A 17,360-nucleotide genomic window follows, 5' to 3' on the forward strand; every position below is an offset into this window, starting at 1 on the left:
ATCCCACCAGCATCCACATCCAGAAGATCATCAGACGCCATTTCCGCCACCTCCAGCAAGATGCCACCACCAGACACATATTCCCCTCCCTTGTCCACCTTCCGCAGGGACCGTTCCCTCTGGGACACCCTGGTGCACACTTCCTTCACCCCCAACACCTCCCCACAGCCCTACGGCACCTTTCCCTGTAACCGGTGAAGGTGCAATACCTGCCCATTTACCTCCTCCCTCCCCACTATCCAAGGGCCCAAACATACCTTCCAGGTGAAGCAACACTTCACCTGCACTTCCAAGAATCTAGTCTACTGCATTCGCTGCTCACAATGTGATCTCCTCTACATTGGGGAAATGAAGCGTAGACTTGGCGACAGCTTCGCAGAACATCTACGTTCTGCTCGCAAAAAAGACCCTGAACTACCTGTTGCCTGCCACTTCAATGCACCACCCTGCTCTCTGGCCAACATCTCTGTCTCCGGCTTGCTACAGTGTTCCAGTGAAGCCCAACGCAAGCTGGAGGAACAACACCTCATTTTCCGCTTGGGGACCCTACAGCCCTCCAGACTCAATATTGAGTTCAATAATTTTAGGGCCTAAACTCTCCCATGTCCCAGCCCCCCACCCCACACACCAGGCTTGTTACCACATAGCCTGCCACTACACACCCCCTGTTGTTAGTCACTAACAGTCCCCATTAACAACTATTCACCCTCCCAGCCTGATCGTTAGCAACTCCTTTGTCTGTCCAACTGTCTCTCTCTCTCTTTGGGCTCTATCCTATCGTTTACTCCCTACTCCACCCACCTCCCTATTTTCTGCATATAAACTGACGTTTTCCCAGCCGCCATCAGTTCCGAGGAAGGGTCACCGGACCCAAAACGTTAACTCTGTTTTCTCCTCCACAGATGCTGCCAGACCTGCTGAGCTTTTCCAGCAACTTTGTTTTTGTTCCTGATTTGCAGCATCCGCAGTTCTTTTGGTTTTTAAATCAAAGGTTAACAGTTTTCGGATAATACTTTTTTTTAAAACTCTAGAGCCATTCTCCAATCAGCCTCTCACATGGGCTCCTGCTCTCTCTCTTTTCTTCCATTTGAAGTACCATTGTTTTGATCTTTTTTGTTCAAAGTTCCAAAAACAAAGCAAAACCTTATAAAACTGCTCAAAGAAATCAAGAAAATCAACTGCAGCCCTGAAAACAAATCTTCAAAAACAGCAGCAGGTACTTACAACCACAATTCTCACCTATTCATCATTGAGTATAGGAGTTGGAAGGTCATGTTGCAACTGTACCGGACATTGGTCAGGCCACTTCTGGAATAGTGCATTCAATTCGGGTCTCCCTGCTATAGTGAGGATGTTGTGAAACTTGAAAGGGTTCAGAAAAGATTTACAAGCGTGTTGCCAGGGTTGGAGGGTTTGAGGTATAGGGAGAGGCTGACTAGGCTGGGGCTGTTTTCCCTGGAGCATCAGAGGCTGAGGGGTGACGTTTTAGAGGTTTATAAAATCTGAAGAGCATGGATTGGGTAAATAACCAAGGTCTTTTTCCCAGGGTAGGATTGCCAAAACTAGAGGGCATAGGTTTAAGGTGAGAGGGAAAAGATTCAAAAGGGACCCAAGGGACAATATTTTCATGCAGAATGTGGTGCATGTATGGTATGAGTGCCAGAGGAAGTGGTAGAGGCTGGTACAATTACAATGTTTAAAAGGCACCTGGATGGGTATATGAATAGGAAGGGTATATGAATAGGAAGGGTTTAGAGGGATATGGGTCAAATGCTGGCAAATGGGACTAGATTAATTTAGGATATTTGGTCGGCATGGGCGAGTTGGACCGAAGGGTCTGTTTCCATACTGTACATCTCTATGACTCTAGGTCTACTGAATGAAGTGGGCACCGCCAATACTTTTGTAAACTAAAGCTGAGGATTGTCTGTTGAGCCTCAGCATGTAGATAAATGGATAGGATCACCATAGCCAGTCAGGGAGGTCTTGCCAGGAGTTTTGATATAAAGTGCAGTAGAATATTATCCCATAAACGCATTCCTTGCAACCAACCAGTTGGGAATAGGATGTCCAAGAAGGAAGTACCCCTACTCTACCAACTAGCCCATTGACATATCCACCAGGGTTTACTTATTGAATTACACATGTGCATAAAATGCCTCCCAGTGAAAAACAGCAGGGCAAGATGGAATCTTTAAGAGGCACCTTAACTGCCACAGGATGGAAAGGCTGTTCTTGACCTGCCCTTTCCAGACCTGAATCAGAAGTCAGGAGGTTAACATTTTTTTCTTCTCCACTGTACAGCCCATCCACTGCCCAGTTCACCTTCAGTTGTACAGTGTAATCCCTTAGTTCTGAGTATTGCAAACAGATTTTTCCTACTGTGTGTTCTTCAGTGTCAAATGTATCAATGAAACAATGACCGCTAACCTTTTGGCACACTAAATCTGATTACATTGCCTTTGATTAGGTTTCTCTTAAGGTTGGTTGTGTAAAACTTACAATCAAGTTAGATATATAGGTAATGCACTTTTCCATGAATGTCCTATTGGTCAAATGTAGTGACAATGATACTGTAAGCAATCTTAATCTACTGTCTTAAGTCTCAATGCATTAACCTTCTCATATCCAGTAAAGGTGAGTAGATCTAGAAGGAAACAATTACTTTTATAAATCAAGAAAGAAGTTTTTACTTACTACATGGCACACAGCGCTGCTGGCCTGCATCATAGTACTCATCTATGCTGCAATTGTAACAACCTTTGAACAGAACAAAAAATCAAAATATTCACGAATTTAAATTTGAAAATATTTCAAAAGCTTCCTATATAAATATTTAGATTTGCATCTTTCACTTAAGGTAACTGCAATGTTTTTGAAATTCTTTCATGTGATGTGCGTGTTACTACTGAGGCAAATATTTTTTGCCCATCCCTAATTGCTCCTCAGATATAGTGTTGAGCCTCCTCCTAGCACAGCTACAGAGCATATGATGTGGGTACACCCTCAGAGATATTAGAAACAGAGTACCAGGTTTCTGACCCAACAATTTTGAAGGAACATGTTACAATTCCACTTGGAGGGGAACTTTCAGGTAGTGGTGTTCCTGTCCGTCTATTGTTCTAGTCCTTCCAGATGCTAAAGGTGCTGTTTTTGGACGATGCTGCCAAATGTTGGTTAGTTGCTGCGGTGAATCATATAATGGTACCCACTTCTGTAAATGTACGTTAGTAGTGGAGGAAATGAATATTTAAGATGGTGAATAGTGTCACTCAAGTGGGCTGCTTTTCGCTTGAAGTCAAGCATTTTAAGAATGCAGACAACTGAACAGTGTTCCATCACAGTCCTGACATATGCCTTGTAGATGATGGATGGACTTTGTGGAATCAGGAAGTGAGTCACTGGCCTCGAAGTTCCTGGTCTCTAATGTATTTTTTGAAGCGACAGTATTTATATGGCTGGTCCAATTCAGTTTCTGCTCTATGATAAGCCAAAGATGTTGATTGTGTGGGATTTAGAATTGGTAATTAATACCAAGGGGATATGGTTAGATTCTGTCAGATTGGGGATGATTATTGCCTGGCACTTACGAGGTGTGACTGCTACTTGCAATTTACCAGACTAAGTGCAAATGCTGTCTAGTCTTGCACTCTTTGAATATGGACTGCTTCAGATGATTTGCAAAGACTACTGAGCACCATGGAGGAAGGTGTTGTTGAAGCAACTGAACATGGTTGGGTGTAGGACACTGCCCTGTGGTACTGCTGACTATCCTAGAACTGAAGCAATTGACTTTTAACAAGCTTATCATCTTCTTTTAACTTAATATTGTCACTGCTCTATTTACAGGTACAATTACAGGTTTAAAACTTAACAGAGTGAGATAATTTTCATTACATGACTAATTCATCAAAAACAACATAAAAATTTAATAAAATGAAAGATTTGTTGTACCTTCCATATTTGTCTTTGAGAAGGTCCATGGACTATTGGGGCACAAGCATGGCTGATAGTGCCATTTGCATTCAATGTCACCAGCATATTTATAACCATTTGTTCTTCGATCGTGAGTATTGTAAAAATCACAATTCACAGCTAGAAGATATTTAAAATGATTGATTATTCAGATATCAAAGAGTTAGTGCTGATTTCATTGAATTCATTAATTTAACACTTGCTTAACAAATACATCTTACTGGCACTTTTTATGCTGGTATTTTCCTAAAGACTATAACATCCATTGTATATGGATATCAAGTGTCAGCCTAGGCTCAATTGACGGCAGTTTCACCTTGCAGTCACGAGTTTCTACATTTGATTTGAGCATAACATTCAAAGCTAATTAGTGATTATAACGAGGTAAGCCAGGTGGTCCTCTTGAATATGAGTTCCCTGACTGGGGCTGCTAATCTGGTTTAATCAAGAAGCCATTGCTGACAAATAAAAACAAAAGTGCGTGCCACTCTTTCTTAGAGCTGGCTCTAAGAAAGCTGGATCATTGCTAAGGACTTTCCACATGTAAATAAGGAGTGAGTTGGTGATGGAGTACTGGCCCTGTGGAGTTCTTTCATTGATGTTCCAGTGCATTAAAAGGGACTGCTGCACTGTTGGTGGTGCAACCTCTCAGATGAAGTGTTAAAGTGAAGCCCTGTCTTGCTCTTGCATAAATGTAAAAGATCCTCTGGTACTATTTCAAAGAAAAGCAGGGGTGTTAATTATTTATAATCAACCTGTTTGGGTGTGTTATGGCACACTTCCAAAGCAGGAAGGACATGAACCCAGACTTTCTAGCCCAGACACAGAGACATTATCACTTGCACAACAGGGGAATTATCCTCAATGTCTTGACCTACTATATACATATCCCTCAATCAGTTAGTTGGTCATTACACTGCTTTTTGTGGAAGTTTGTTGTTTGTGAGTTGGTTGCCACCTTTCCAGCATTATAACTGTGACTTCAATTAAAAATACTTTACCGGCTGTGAAATGTTTGGAAACATCTGATGGTCACAAAAGGGGCTACACACAAACAAGTCTTTCTTTCTTTTCAATATCAGTCACACAAGATCCTTAATAGAATACACTTCTTAGTCTATTGCAATAATCTGGTTTAGCTATTACAGGATGAATTTCAATGACGGATTTTCATAACATTAAAGAAAACCTACAAAACATCCTGACTAAGCACCACTTTTATGAAGTTTGCACACCTCTTCCACCAGTTGTTGTAAAAGGCAGCACAGTTTGTACTGAGGCCTAGTCTAACATACTACGCATAAAAGTTTACTCTAGTATGCCATGTAAACCAAAAAGAAAATAAGTGACAACTAGTCTGGAACAGAAACCACTGTATTTATCATATGAAATTTTAATACACTCCACAGGTTAACAACGTGATCTGTGTTTTCTATAAATATCAGTTAAAGGTCTAACCCATGAACATACCAGTCTCCACTTGCTCAGTCAAAATTAGATTTTTTGAACAATGTCAACAATATAACATAAGTATTGGATCTGTTTCAAAGGATGTACAATTAATAGTAACTCAGGGATCAGTACCAGTGAATCAAACAACTAGGATTGTAGAGTACTAAGTACTGAGGCAGAGTTCACAGGAAAGTATTGCAAAGATAAAGAGAAAGGAAAAAGCAATAGTGCATGATAACAAAGGATCAGTGTACAAACACTTTGTGTAACAGCAAATAACATTGGAGTAGGGTGAAAAAAATTAGTAAAGCAACAGAATTAGAGGCCCATTATACGAATCCATGCGGAATTCACACCAAGATAGATGAACTGATCACACGACAGAAATAAATGAAAATGAAATGATAACCATTACAGAGTCATGGGGCAGAATTTTCCATCCCACCGTGATCTTTCAGAAGGATATGCAGGGGGACATAATTGATTGGGAGGTCAAAAAATCCAGTTTCTGCCACTGGGTTAAAGTTTTGCAATAGGTTTGGAGACCTTTCGGGCAGGTTTCCCAATCTTATTTTCTATGCATTGGCATGTCATGCATCCTCAAGAACACATCAGTCTACTGGAATTATATTGTTGTTAGCCAAAAATATTGAAAAAGTGTCTTCACAAACCTGACAAATCTATAACAGATTGGCATCTAGTGGGATTGATTGCTTTCTCCAAGCTTCGATGAGTAAAACCTTCATCCATTTCTTGGCTCCTTCATAAACTATATTTTGACACAAACACTGACTGTTGTTGGGGCAAAACCTCTCCACATTCAAGAACTGATGGGAAATCTCAATAACATGCAGACTTGCTTTTGCAGTTAAACACTAATAATGTTAGTGTTGAAGCCCAACCAGGGCTACTACCCTGCCCAATTGAAGCAACCTGATCACTAGCCGACTCCAGCAAACCTGACTTGGACAGGTAAGCAGGGTTCAAATCAAAAGGGGAATCAAATCAAAAGGGAATCAGCAGAATAGGGTGACAGGAAAGGTGGAGTGGATTGAAAAAAAAATGGAGAATGGAACCTACCGGATGTGGTTGCCATGGGCACTGGAAGGATCCTGGGAATAGAGGGAAGCAAACTGAAATTCAGAGAAGCAAGTATTAGTCACAGGAGCAATGAGGACAAGGAAAAATGGAGCCACATATTATTGGTGGAGAAGCAATGAGGTTATTAAGTGTGCTGGGAAGGGAGAAAGAGCAGCTGAACTGAAGGATAGGGAACCAGAGGAAAGGAAAAGGCCATCAACAATTATGAAGCAAGGGAAAATGTATTCTAAAGGTTGGGAATGAAAGAGTCAAATGAAAAGTTAACATATTATTTTTTGAACTGTACGTTACAAAAGGTGTCTCAGAATCTGTAATGCAAATTTGAGAGTCTATAAGTCTATTTGTGCACGTTTACACAGAGCAAACATACCCAACTGAGGCACTCAAAACAAAAACTGAAGAAAAAGCTGCTGTGCAAGTATCACACAACACCAGGTTACAGTCGAACAGGTTTATTTGAAAACACAAGATTTTGGAGCCTCGCTTGTTCTTCAGGCATTAGTGGGAGAGTTGGAATCAGACACAGAATTTATAAGTAAAAGCTCAAAGGGTCACACCACTGTTGAGGGTGTATTAAACAAACTTAAGATGCTGTTAAATCTTTAATCAGTTAGAAGGTTTTAATTGATTAATACTATAGTAAATCCTCAAATTTCTTTCAAGTCACTGCCCTGAGAGAACTAAAGGTTTTATCGGTGTAAAGAAAAGATGACATTTTAGGTCAGACAATGCATGTTAGGTGCCAGGCCTTGTTTAGAATCTGTTTGTGTTTTGGTTTGGAGTCAGACTGGTTTTATTTCTAAAGTAGGAATATATAAAATGCCATATTGACTGTCTATAAATTGTGTGCTTTTTGAACAAAGTAGAATGTATCTGCAAATATAAATTCATGCCGTAGATTTACATGTGTGTGTGTGTGTGTGTGTGAGGGAGAGAGAGAGTGAGTGTGTGCGTGCTTATGTGAGGGAGAGAGAGAGAGAGAGTGTGTGTGTGCATGTGTGAGTGAGAGAGTGTCAGAGGAGGGAGAGAGAGAGAGAGTGTGTGTGTGAGGCAGGGAGAAAGAGAGAATGTATCTGCAAATACAAATTCACCCCATAGATTTACGTGTGTGTGTGGTGTGTGTTTGTGTGAGGGAGAGAGAGAGAGAGTGAGTGCGTGCATGTGTATGTGTGTGTGAGGGAGAAAGAGAGACTGTGTGTGTGTGTGTGTGGGAGGGGGAAGAGAAAGTGTGCGGTTGTGTGTGTGAGGGACAAAGAAAGTGAGTGTGTGCGTGTGTGTGGGGGTAAAGAAAGTGCATGTGTGTGTGCATGCATTTGAGAGACAGTGTCTATATGAGAAAGCATTTGTGTGAGAGTATGTCTGTGTGCTTGAGAGACGGTGTATGTATGAGACAGGATCTGTCTGAGGCTCCAAAGATGTGTAATAATGACTCTGGATAGCTTGATTACAAAATATCTCTCCTGCAATATTTTAGGCTCTCTTGTCGCACAGTGGTAGTGTCCTTACCCCTGAACTAGAAGGCCCACCTGCTCCAGAGGTGTATAATAATATCTCTGAACAGGTCAATTAGAAAAATAGGTTAAAAGGAGTAACATTATCAGTGGGGTACTTATAGCTCTTTGGCACAGAGATAGTAAATCTCTGAACTAGGAACTAAGAGTTCAAATCCCACCTGCTCCAAAGCTGTGTCACAACATGCCCGAGATAGTAGGAACTGCAGATGCTGGAGAATCTGAGATAACAAGGTGTAGAGCTGGATGAACACAGCAGGCCAAGCAGCATCAGAGGAGCAGGAAGGCTGACGTTTCGGGTCTAGACCCTTCTTCAGAAATGGGGGAGGGGAAGGGGGTTCTGAAATAAATAGGGAGAGAGGGGGAGGCGGATGGAAGATGGATAGAGGAGAAGATAGGTGGAGAGGAGACAGACAGGTGAAAAAGGCAGGGATGGAGCCAGTAAAGGTGAGTGTAGGTGGGGAGTTAGGGAGGAGATTGGTCAGTCCAGGGAGGACGGACAGGTCAAGGGGGCGGGATGAGCTTCAAAATCTCCCCTCCCCCTACCGCATCCCCAAACCAGCCCAGCATGTCCCCGCCTCCCTAACCTGTCCTTCCTCCCACCTATCCCCTCCTCCCACCTCAAGCCACACCCCCATCTCCTACCTACTAACCTCATCCCACCCCCTTGACCTGTCTGTCCTCCCTGGACTGACGTATCTCCTCCCTAACTCCCCACCTACACTCACCTTTACTGGCTCCATTCCCGCCTCTTTGACCTGTCTGTCTCCTCTCCACCTATCTTCTCCTCTATCCATCTTCTATCCGCCTCCCCCTCTCTCCCTATTTATTTCAGAACCCCCTTCCCCTCCCCCATTTCTGAAGAAGGGTCTAGGCCCGAAACGTCAGGCTTCCTGCTCCTCTGATGCTGCTTGGCCTGCTGTGTTCATCCAGCTCTACACCTTGTTATCTCACAACATGCCTGGACAGGTTGATAAATTAAAGAAAAAATAATCAGTGGGGTGAGTTTATAGAATTTATATAACTGAAATAAAGCCCTCGCTGAAAGTGTGGACTTGGACTCTGGTTAAAAGCATTACCTTTCTAGGTCAGACTAACAGTTCCATAGAACAATACATTCTGGAACCAACCAGAGTTATTTAAATTATTTACCTACAATTATCATAAAATATTTTGTCCTATATGGCAGGATTAGATAATATCATTAAAATAAAAGATCCTCTAGGTAGGAATTATCACAATGTGATAGAATTTCATATTCAGTTTCAGGGTGACAAAATTTGGGTCAAAAACTGGAATCTTAAATAAGACAGTTAAAAAGCTATCAAGACCTGTTTGGCAAAAATGGAAAGGCAAAATAGGTTAAAGGTAAGATAAAGTAACGTTGCCATAGTCCTAATGGGTCATAGGGCTGCTCTCTCATTAGAGAGATGACTGGTGGTGGTTTAACCTGAGGGTCTCCATGCTTCAGGTGACGGGAAAGGTGGAGGAGAGGCCTTCATGGTAACCTCAGCCAGTGTAGAAACTGAACCACACTGTTCGCATCGCTCTGCATCACAGCCAAAAAGGTAAGCCACCAGAAAAACATTGGCAGACATTTAAGGATATATCTCATGATTCAACAAAGGTATATTGCATTGAGAAGGAAATTTACAAATGGAACGATGCACATCTGAGGCATTCATTAGGAGATAGCAAGAACTGGAGATACTGGAGTCAGAGGTAACCCAGTGTGAAACTGGAGGAACACTGCAGGTCAGACAGCATTACAGGAGCAGGAAAGTTGACGTTTCGGGTCGGGACCCTTCTTCTATACCTGCTCCTCTGATGTTGCCTGATGTGCTGTGTTCCTCCAGCTCCACACGTTGTTGTGTCTGAGGCATTCATTAGCCTTCTTTACAAGAAGATCCAAGTATAAGAATAGCAAAGTGTTGCTTCAACTGTATAAAAGCTTCGTGAATCCACGCCTGGAGTTTTAGTCTCATTATCTCACGAATGATATTATTGTCATAGGTGAAACAAAAGTTCATCAGACTTTGTTCCCAGGATGGCGGCACTGGTCTAATAAGAGAGATTGGACAAACTGGATCCCTATTCTCAAGAGTTGCGAAAAATCAGAGGGGATCTTACTGAAACCTACTAAATAGTTAAGGGATACAGAGGGTTAATGTAGGTAAGCAGTTTCAGGTTGGCCAATCTAGATTCAAGGGATAACTTTTTTTAAAATCATTCACAGGATGTGGGCATTGCTGGTGAGGCCAGCATTCATTGCCCATCCCTAATTGCCCAGAGGGCAGTTCAGCGTCCACCATATTGCTGTGGGTCTGGAGTCACATGTAGGCAACACCTGGTAAGGATGGCAGATTCCTTCCCTAATGGGCATTAGTGAACCAGAAGGGTTTTCCTGACAAGCATTTCATGGTCATCATTAGACTTTTTAAACCTAGAAATTTTTTTTATTATTGAACTCAAAATTGTACCCTTTGCCATGGTGGGATTTGTACAGAGGACCCCAGAACATTTCCTGGGTCTCCAGCTTACTAGTCTAGTAATTCCAACAGGCCGTCGCCTCAGGGGCATGCCACTTAGGTCTGAGATGAGGAGAAATTATTTACTCAGAGAGTTGTGCACCTTTGGATTCTCTACCATAGAAGGATGTGGAGGTTCAGTCTTTGAGTATGATTAAGGTAGAGACTGAGATTTCTGATTACCAGTGGCATACAGAGTTATGAGAAAAAGGCACTGAAGTATTCAAATCAGCCATGACTGTATTAAATGCCAGGGCAAGCTTGATAGGATTAAGAATATGCTATTCAACCTATGTTCCTAACTAAATAAATTAAAGATGTTGCTAAGTTGAAAGAAAAAATGCACTATGCTGCAAAAATTAGCAGTAGCCCAGAGGATTAGAGATTAAACAAGTGGAAGAGCTGGAGAAACAGTCCAACAGCAGTGTAGAGAGCCCATTAAATGCCACAGAAGTGGCAGAGTGTATCCACAAAATAGGACAATGGAGAGAGTCAATCAGGCAGCACAAGAGCAGTGGAGTTTTAAACAGCAAGATAACAGGGCATTTATTAAATAGTCCATGGATGTATAATGTTGGAGAAAATAATCAAAAGTCTAACACCACAATGAAACAGCTAAGTGAGTATGTTACATATTTAGTTTTAAAATTTTGGTAATTTTGTTACTAATTGTTAGGGTTATTAGATGGTTAAGTTTATTAGTTGTAATAAAATTCAATGGGAGCTGTAGTGTTTATTAGTTATAAAGTCTAAGTAAAATAAGAAATTAGTTAACACATACTAAAGATGGCAGGGCAGGTTATGTCTTGCATCTGCCAGGCTGAAGGAGCTCCTGAGTGCTGGTGCAATCTAAGCAGACTACCACTGCATCATGATGCAGGAAGCCATTCCAGCAGGACAGTAATAAGAAATGTAGCTCAAATGTAATAGGGACAGTAAAGTCAGGGGATGGGCACCATTTTCTGCAAGCTCAAGAGTCTTTGACTTTAGGAGCTTCAGCTCAGTCAGCAAGCTGGAGGCTGAAATGCAGACAATGCAACAAATCAGGGAGATGAATGGTTAGCTGGAGATGTTATTCCAGGATGAGGTCATATTCCTAGGGTCTTCTGATCCAGTCAACTGTCAGGCACATGAGCATGTGATTGCAAGTGAGGTAGTTAGTGGACCCAGGAGGTAGAAGTGATGAAGCATCAGTCTTTGCAGTTGTCCAACAGGCTGAGGCTCTTGGTACCTGTTTGAATAAAAGTGGGGCAGGGAAAATGAGTGTGAAGGGAGGGTGGGGTTTGGATAAGCAGACTATCACTACACCATGATACAGGAAACTGTTCAAGCAGGGGTGAGTTATTAGAATTGTAGCTGCAGTTAAAATCAATGGAGGACCAGTAATAGCCAGCCAACCAGAGAAAATATTGAACAATACGACAGCAAAGAGTAAATTGATGCTGTATGGGTTTTGGACAGAAGGCAGATTTTTACTTTCGAAACTACCAGACTAGAAAGATTTCGTTTGGTTTTGCTGTCATCATCCAATTATCATAAGTTCTCAGTAAAGAACCCTTGTCTGTAATAAGTAAAAAGCCCCTGGAAGTGTGCGGAAACTGCTTGCACATTGCTGGGTGATTTTAGAATTCAAGTAGGATATACAGTCCTACGTGCCTGTAATACAACCTATTATCAACTAATTTCATGAAAGCCTGGTATTCACAGTTGAAATGTTATTGAACTAGCAAATTGTATATTGTACTTAATTTAGCCCATAATAATGTCTGCAGTGTGTGAGTGGGGATTCATATTCAAAGAAGGATTGACCAATTCAACATCCAAACAATTCAGCCAATTCAACATCTGGCAGTCCCTGAGCATTACAACATCTTGGTGGCAAATCATCGTAAGTGTTCTTAGAGCTGTAATTAACCTGTGTTATCTTTCCAGGCCAGTTCCCTGTAGGAAGGTTGGAAAAAGAGATACAGAGGATGGGGGTGGCGTTTTTGATTAAGGAAAACATTACTGCTGTAACAGGAGAAAATATTTATGAAAATTGTCCAGTGAAAGTATATGGGTTGAAATTAGAAATAAAAAGGGAATGATCGCCTTATGGGATTGCACTATAGACCTCCCAATAGTCAAATGTAAATTGAGGAACAAATATGTAGAGAGATCTCAGATAAATGTAAGAATAATAAGGTTGTAATACTAAGTGATCTTAATTTTCCAAACATTGACTGGGACTCCTATAGTGTTCAAGGTTTGGATGGTGAAGAATTTGGTAAACGTGTTCAAGAAAATTTTCTTTATCAATATGTAAATGTTCCTACAAGAGAAGGAGCAAAATTGACCTTCTTTTGGGTAATAAGACAGGGCAAGTGAATCAAGTGATGGTTGGGGAACCTTTTGGGTCTAGTGATCTTAAGTCTATTTGTTTTAAAATAGTTATCACACGACACTAGGTTACAGTCCAACAGGTTCATTTGAAATCACAAGCTTTCGGAGCCTCAGTCCTTCATCAGATGTTAGTGAGAGAGGTCGTATCAGACACAGAATTTATAAGTAAAAGATCAAAGGTTCGCACTACTGATGCGGATGTATTTAGCAAACCTAAGATGTTGTTAAATCTTTAATCAGTTAGAAAGTTTTATTGATAGAAAGTATATGTAAATCCCCGAATTCTTTTCAAGTCACAGTCCTGAGAGAACCAAAGGTGTTATCAGTGTAAAGAGATGTCAGTTTTAGATCAGACAATGCATGTTAGGTGTCAGGCCTTCTTTAAATTCTGTTTGTGTTTTCGTTTGGAGTCGGACTGGTTTTATTTCTAAAGCAGGGATTTATAAAACACCACATTGACTGACAGTCTACAAACTGCATGTTTTTGAACTAAATAAAATGTATTGGAAAGATCCAATAAAGTTGGAAAATAGTGAATAGGACTCCTTTATTCAACTCAGCTGGGAAACTAAGGAGGTATTAGTCAGAGTAGGAACGGCAGGATTGCTAAACTGAATACGTGGCTTGAAAGGTGGTGCAAAAGGGAGGGATTTAAATTCCTGGGACATTGGAACTGGTTCTCGGGGAAATAGGATCAGTACAAACTAGACAGTCTGTACATGGGCAGGAGTGGAATCAATGTCCTAGGGGGAATGTTAGCGTGTGTTGTTGGGGAGCTTTCAAACAAATATGGCAGGGGGATGGAAACCAATGCAGAAAGTTGGTGGGAAGTAAAGTGGGGGCAGAAACTAAACACGGTAAGGGTAAATGTGAAAGTGGAAGGCAGAGAAACCAAAAACAAAAATCAAAAAGGGCCGCATTACATGATGATTCTAAAAGGGCAACAAAAGTCAAAACTAAAGAGCCTGGAGGCTCGGAGTCTCAGTGCAAGGTGCTTTTGTAATAAAGTGGATGAATTAAGTGTGCAACAGTTATTAATGGGTATGATGTAATTGGGATCACAGAGACCTGGCTCTAGGGTGACCAAGGATGGGAACTCAATATCCAGGGTCATTCAATTTTCAGGAAAGTTAGAAGGAAAGGAAAGGGAGGTAGGATAGCATTGCTGGTTAAGGATGAGATTAACACAATAATGAGGGAGGCCATTAGCCTGGATGACGTGGAATCAGTATTGGTGGAGCTGCGGAAAAGGGAATGTAATGCTCAGGGACTGCCAGATGTTGAATTGGCTGAATTGTTTGGATGTTGAATTGGTCAATCCTTCTTTGAATATGAATCCCCACTCACACACTGCAGACATTGTTATGGGCTAAATTAAGTACAATATACAATTTGCTAGTTCAATAACATTTCAACTGTGAATACCAGGCTTTCATGAAATTATTTGATAATAGGTTGTATTACCGGCGGGTAGGACTGTATATCCTGCTTGAACTCCAAAATCACCCAGCAATGCGCAAGCAGTTTCCGCACACTTCCAGGGGCTTTTTACTTATTACAGACAAGGGTTCGTTACTCAGAACTTTTGATAATTGGATGATGACAGCAAAACCAAACGAAATCTTTCCAGTCTGGTAGTTTTGAAAGGGAAAAAGATGTTAGTGGGAATTGCGTACAGATCACCAAACAGTAGTTGTGAGGTTTGTTAATGTATCAAACATGAAATTAGAGATGCATGCAATAAGGGTGCAACAGTTATTATGGTGACTTCAATTTGCATAGTGATTGGGCTAACCAAGCTGGTAGCAATGCGATGGAGGAGGATTTTCTGGAAAGTATGAAGGATGGTTTCCTTGACCAATATGTCAAGAAACCAACTAGACAGCAAGCCATCCTAGACTGTAATGATACAGGAAAAAAAACAAGTTGCTGGAAAAGCTCAGCAGGTCTGGTAGGATCTATGAAGAAACAAATCAGAGTTAATGTTTTGGGTCCTGTGACACTTCCTCAGAGCTCCAATGAGAGAGGATTAATTAGCAACATTGTGATGTGAGATCCTTTGGGGATGACTGGTCGTAATACGGTAGAAATCTGTATTAAGATGGAGACTGACACAATTAGATCTGAAATTAGGGTGCTGAACATAAAGAAGGCTAACTTGATGGTATGAGATATGCACTGGATAGGATAAACTGGCCAAGGGTACTTAAAGGGTTGACAATGCATAGGCAATGGCAGACATTTAAAGAACACAAGGATGATCTTCAACAACTATATATCCCTATCTGGCATAAGAGTAAAACAAGGACGGCTCAACCATGGTCAGCAAGTGAAATCAGGGATAATGTTAAAGCCAAAGAGGACACATATAAATTGGCTAGAAAAAGCAGCAAACCTGAGGACTGGGAGAAATTTAAAACTCAGCAGAAGAGGACAAAGGGTTTAGTTCAGAAGGGGAAAATAGAATATGAAAGTAAGCTTGCAGAAAACAAGAACTGACTGCAAAAACTTCTATTGGTATGTGAAGAGATAAAAACTGGTGAAGACAAATGTAGGTTCCTTGCAGTTAGAATCAGGTGAATTCATAATGGACAACAAAGTGATGGCAGACCAGTTAAACAAATACTTTGCATCTGTCTTCTCTAAGGAGGACATAAATAACCTTCAGGAAATGCTAGGAGACAGAGGGTCAAGCATAAAGGAGGAATTGAATAAAGCCCTGATTAGTCAGGAAATGGTCTTTGGGAAATTCATGGGATTAAAACCCAGTAAGTCCCCAGACCTGATGCTCTGCATTCCACAGTACTTAAGGAAATGGCCCTAGAAATAGTGGACACATTGATGGTCATTTTCCAGTGTCCTGTTGACTCTGGAAGAGTTCCAATGGACTAGAGGGTAGTTAATGTAACTCAACTCGTTTAAAAAAGGAGGGAGACAGGGAAAATGGGGAATTATAGGCCGGTTAGCATGACATCGGTGGTGGGGAAAGTGCAGGAGACAATTATTAAGGATGTAACAACTTGGCATTTGGAAAGTGGCGACAGAATCGGTCCAAGTCAGCATGGATTCACTGAAGGGAAATCATGCATGACAAATCTTCTGGAATTTTTTGAGGATGTGATCAGTAGAGTGGACAAGGATGAATCAGTAAATGTTGTGTGTCTGGATTTTCAAAAGGCTTTTGACAAGGTTCAACATAAGAGATTAGTAAGGAAAATTAAAGCTCATGGTAGTGGAGGTAATGTATTCACATGGATACAGAACTGGTTGGCAGACAGGAAGTAGAGAGTTGGAATAAACTGGTCCCTTCCAGAAGGGCAGGCAGTGACAAATGGGGTGCTGCAGTGTTCAGTGCTGGGACCTCATCTGTTTACAATATACATTAATGATTCAGATGAAGGAATTGAATGCCATAACTCCATATTTGCAGATGACACTAAGCTTGGTGGCAGTGTGTGCTGTGAGGTTGCAGGGTGACTTGGACAGGCTGACAGAGTGTGCAAGTACTTGGCAAATGCAATATAATGGATATAACTGTGATGTTATCCACTTTGGCCACAAAACAGGAAGGCAGATTATTGTCTGAATGGTGGCAGTTTAAGAAAAAGTGAGGTACAATGAGACCTGGGTGTCGCTGGCGGAACAGTCACTGAAGTTTGGTATGCACGTGTAGCAGGTAGTGAGGAAAACTAATGGTATGCTGGCCTTCATAGTGAGACAATTTAAGTATCAGAGTAAGGATGTCTTGCTGCAGTTATACAGGGCCTTGGTGAGGCCACCCCTTGGAGTATTACGTGTAGTTTTGGTCTCCTAGTCTGAGGAAGGACATTCTTGCTATTGAGGGAGTCAAGCAAAGGTTCACCAGATTGATTCCCGGGATGAAAAATGAAGACAGATTGGATTGACTGGTCTTGTACTCACTGGAATTTAGAAGAATGAGGGAGGATCTCATAGAAACATATAAAATCCTGATGAGACTGGACAGGCTAGATGAGTGAAGAATGTTCCCAACGTTGGCAAAGTACAGAACTAGTCTAAGAATAAGGGATAATCTATTCACAACTGAGATGAGGAAGAATTTCTTCACTCAGAGTTGTGAACCTGTGGAATCCTCTACCACAGGAAGCTGTTTGGGCTAGTTCATTAGATATATTCAAGAGGGAGCTGGACGTGACCAGGGATCAAGGGGTATGGAGAAAAAGTAGGAATGGGATACTGAAATTACGTGGACATAGTAAGAACTGCCGATGCTGGAGTCAGAGATAACACAGTGTGGAGCTGGAGGAACACAGCAGGTCAGGCAGCATCAGAGGAGCAGGAAAGCTCACGTTTCGGGTCAGGATCCTTCCTCAGAAATGAAGAAGGGTCCCGACACGAAACATCAGCTTTCCTGCTCCTCTGATGCTGCCTG

General features: G+C 41.5%; 1 protein-coding gene across 1 annotated transcript in view; it reads right to left on the minus strand.

Annotated features, from left to right (window-relative positions):
* The window catches only part of LOC125485263 (mucin-6-like), a 200,254-nt gene that overhangs the window by 6,362 nt on the left and 176,532 nt on the right, over window positions 1-17,360 (minus strand). Inside the window, exons 11-12 of the mRNA XM_048607276.1 lie at window positions 3,955-4,095; window positions 2,698-2,760 (exon numbers count right to left, since the gene is read on the minus strand). Coding sequence (XP_048463233.1) covers window positions 2,698-2,760; window positions 3,955-4,095 — 204 coding nt within the window. The remainder of the gene's footprint in view (window positions 1-2,697; window positions 2,761-3,954; window positions 4,096-17,360) is intronic.

The sequence above is a fragment of the Rhincodon typus genome, chromosome 17 (assembly GCF_021869965.1).
Source record: "Rhincodon typus isolate 14 chromosome 17, sRhiTyp1.1, whole genome shotgun sequence".
Taxonomy (NCBI): domain Eukaryota; kingdom Metazoa; phylum Chordata; class Chondrichthyes; order Orectolobiformes; family Rhincodontidae; genus Rhincodon; species Rhincodon typus.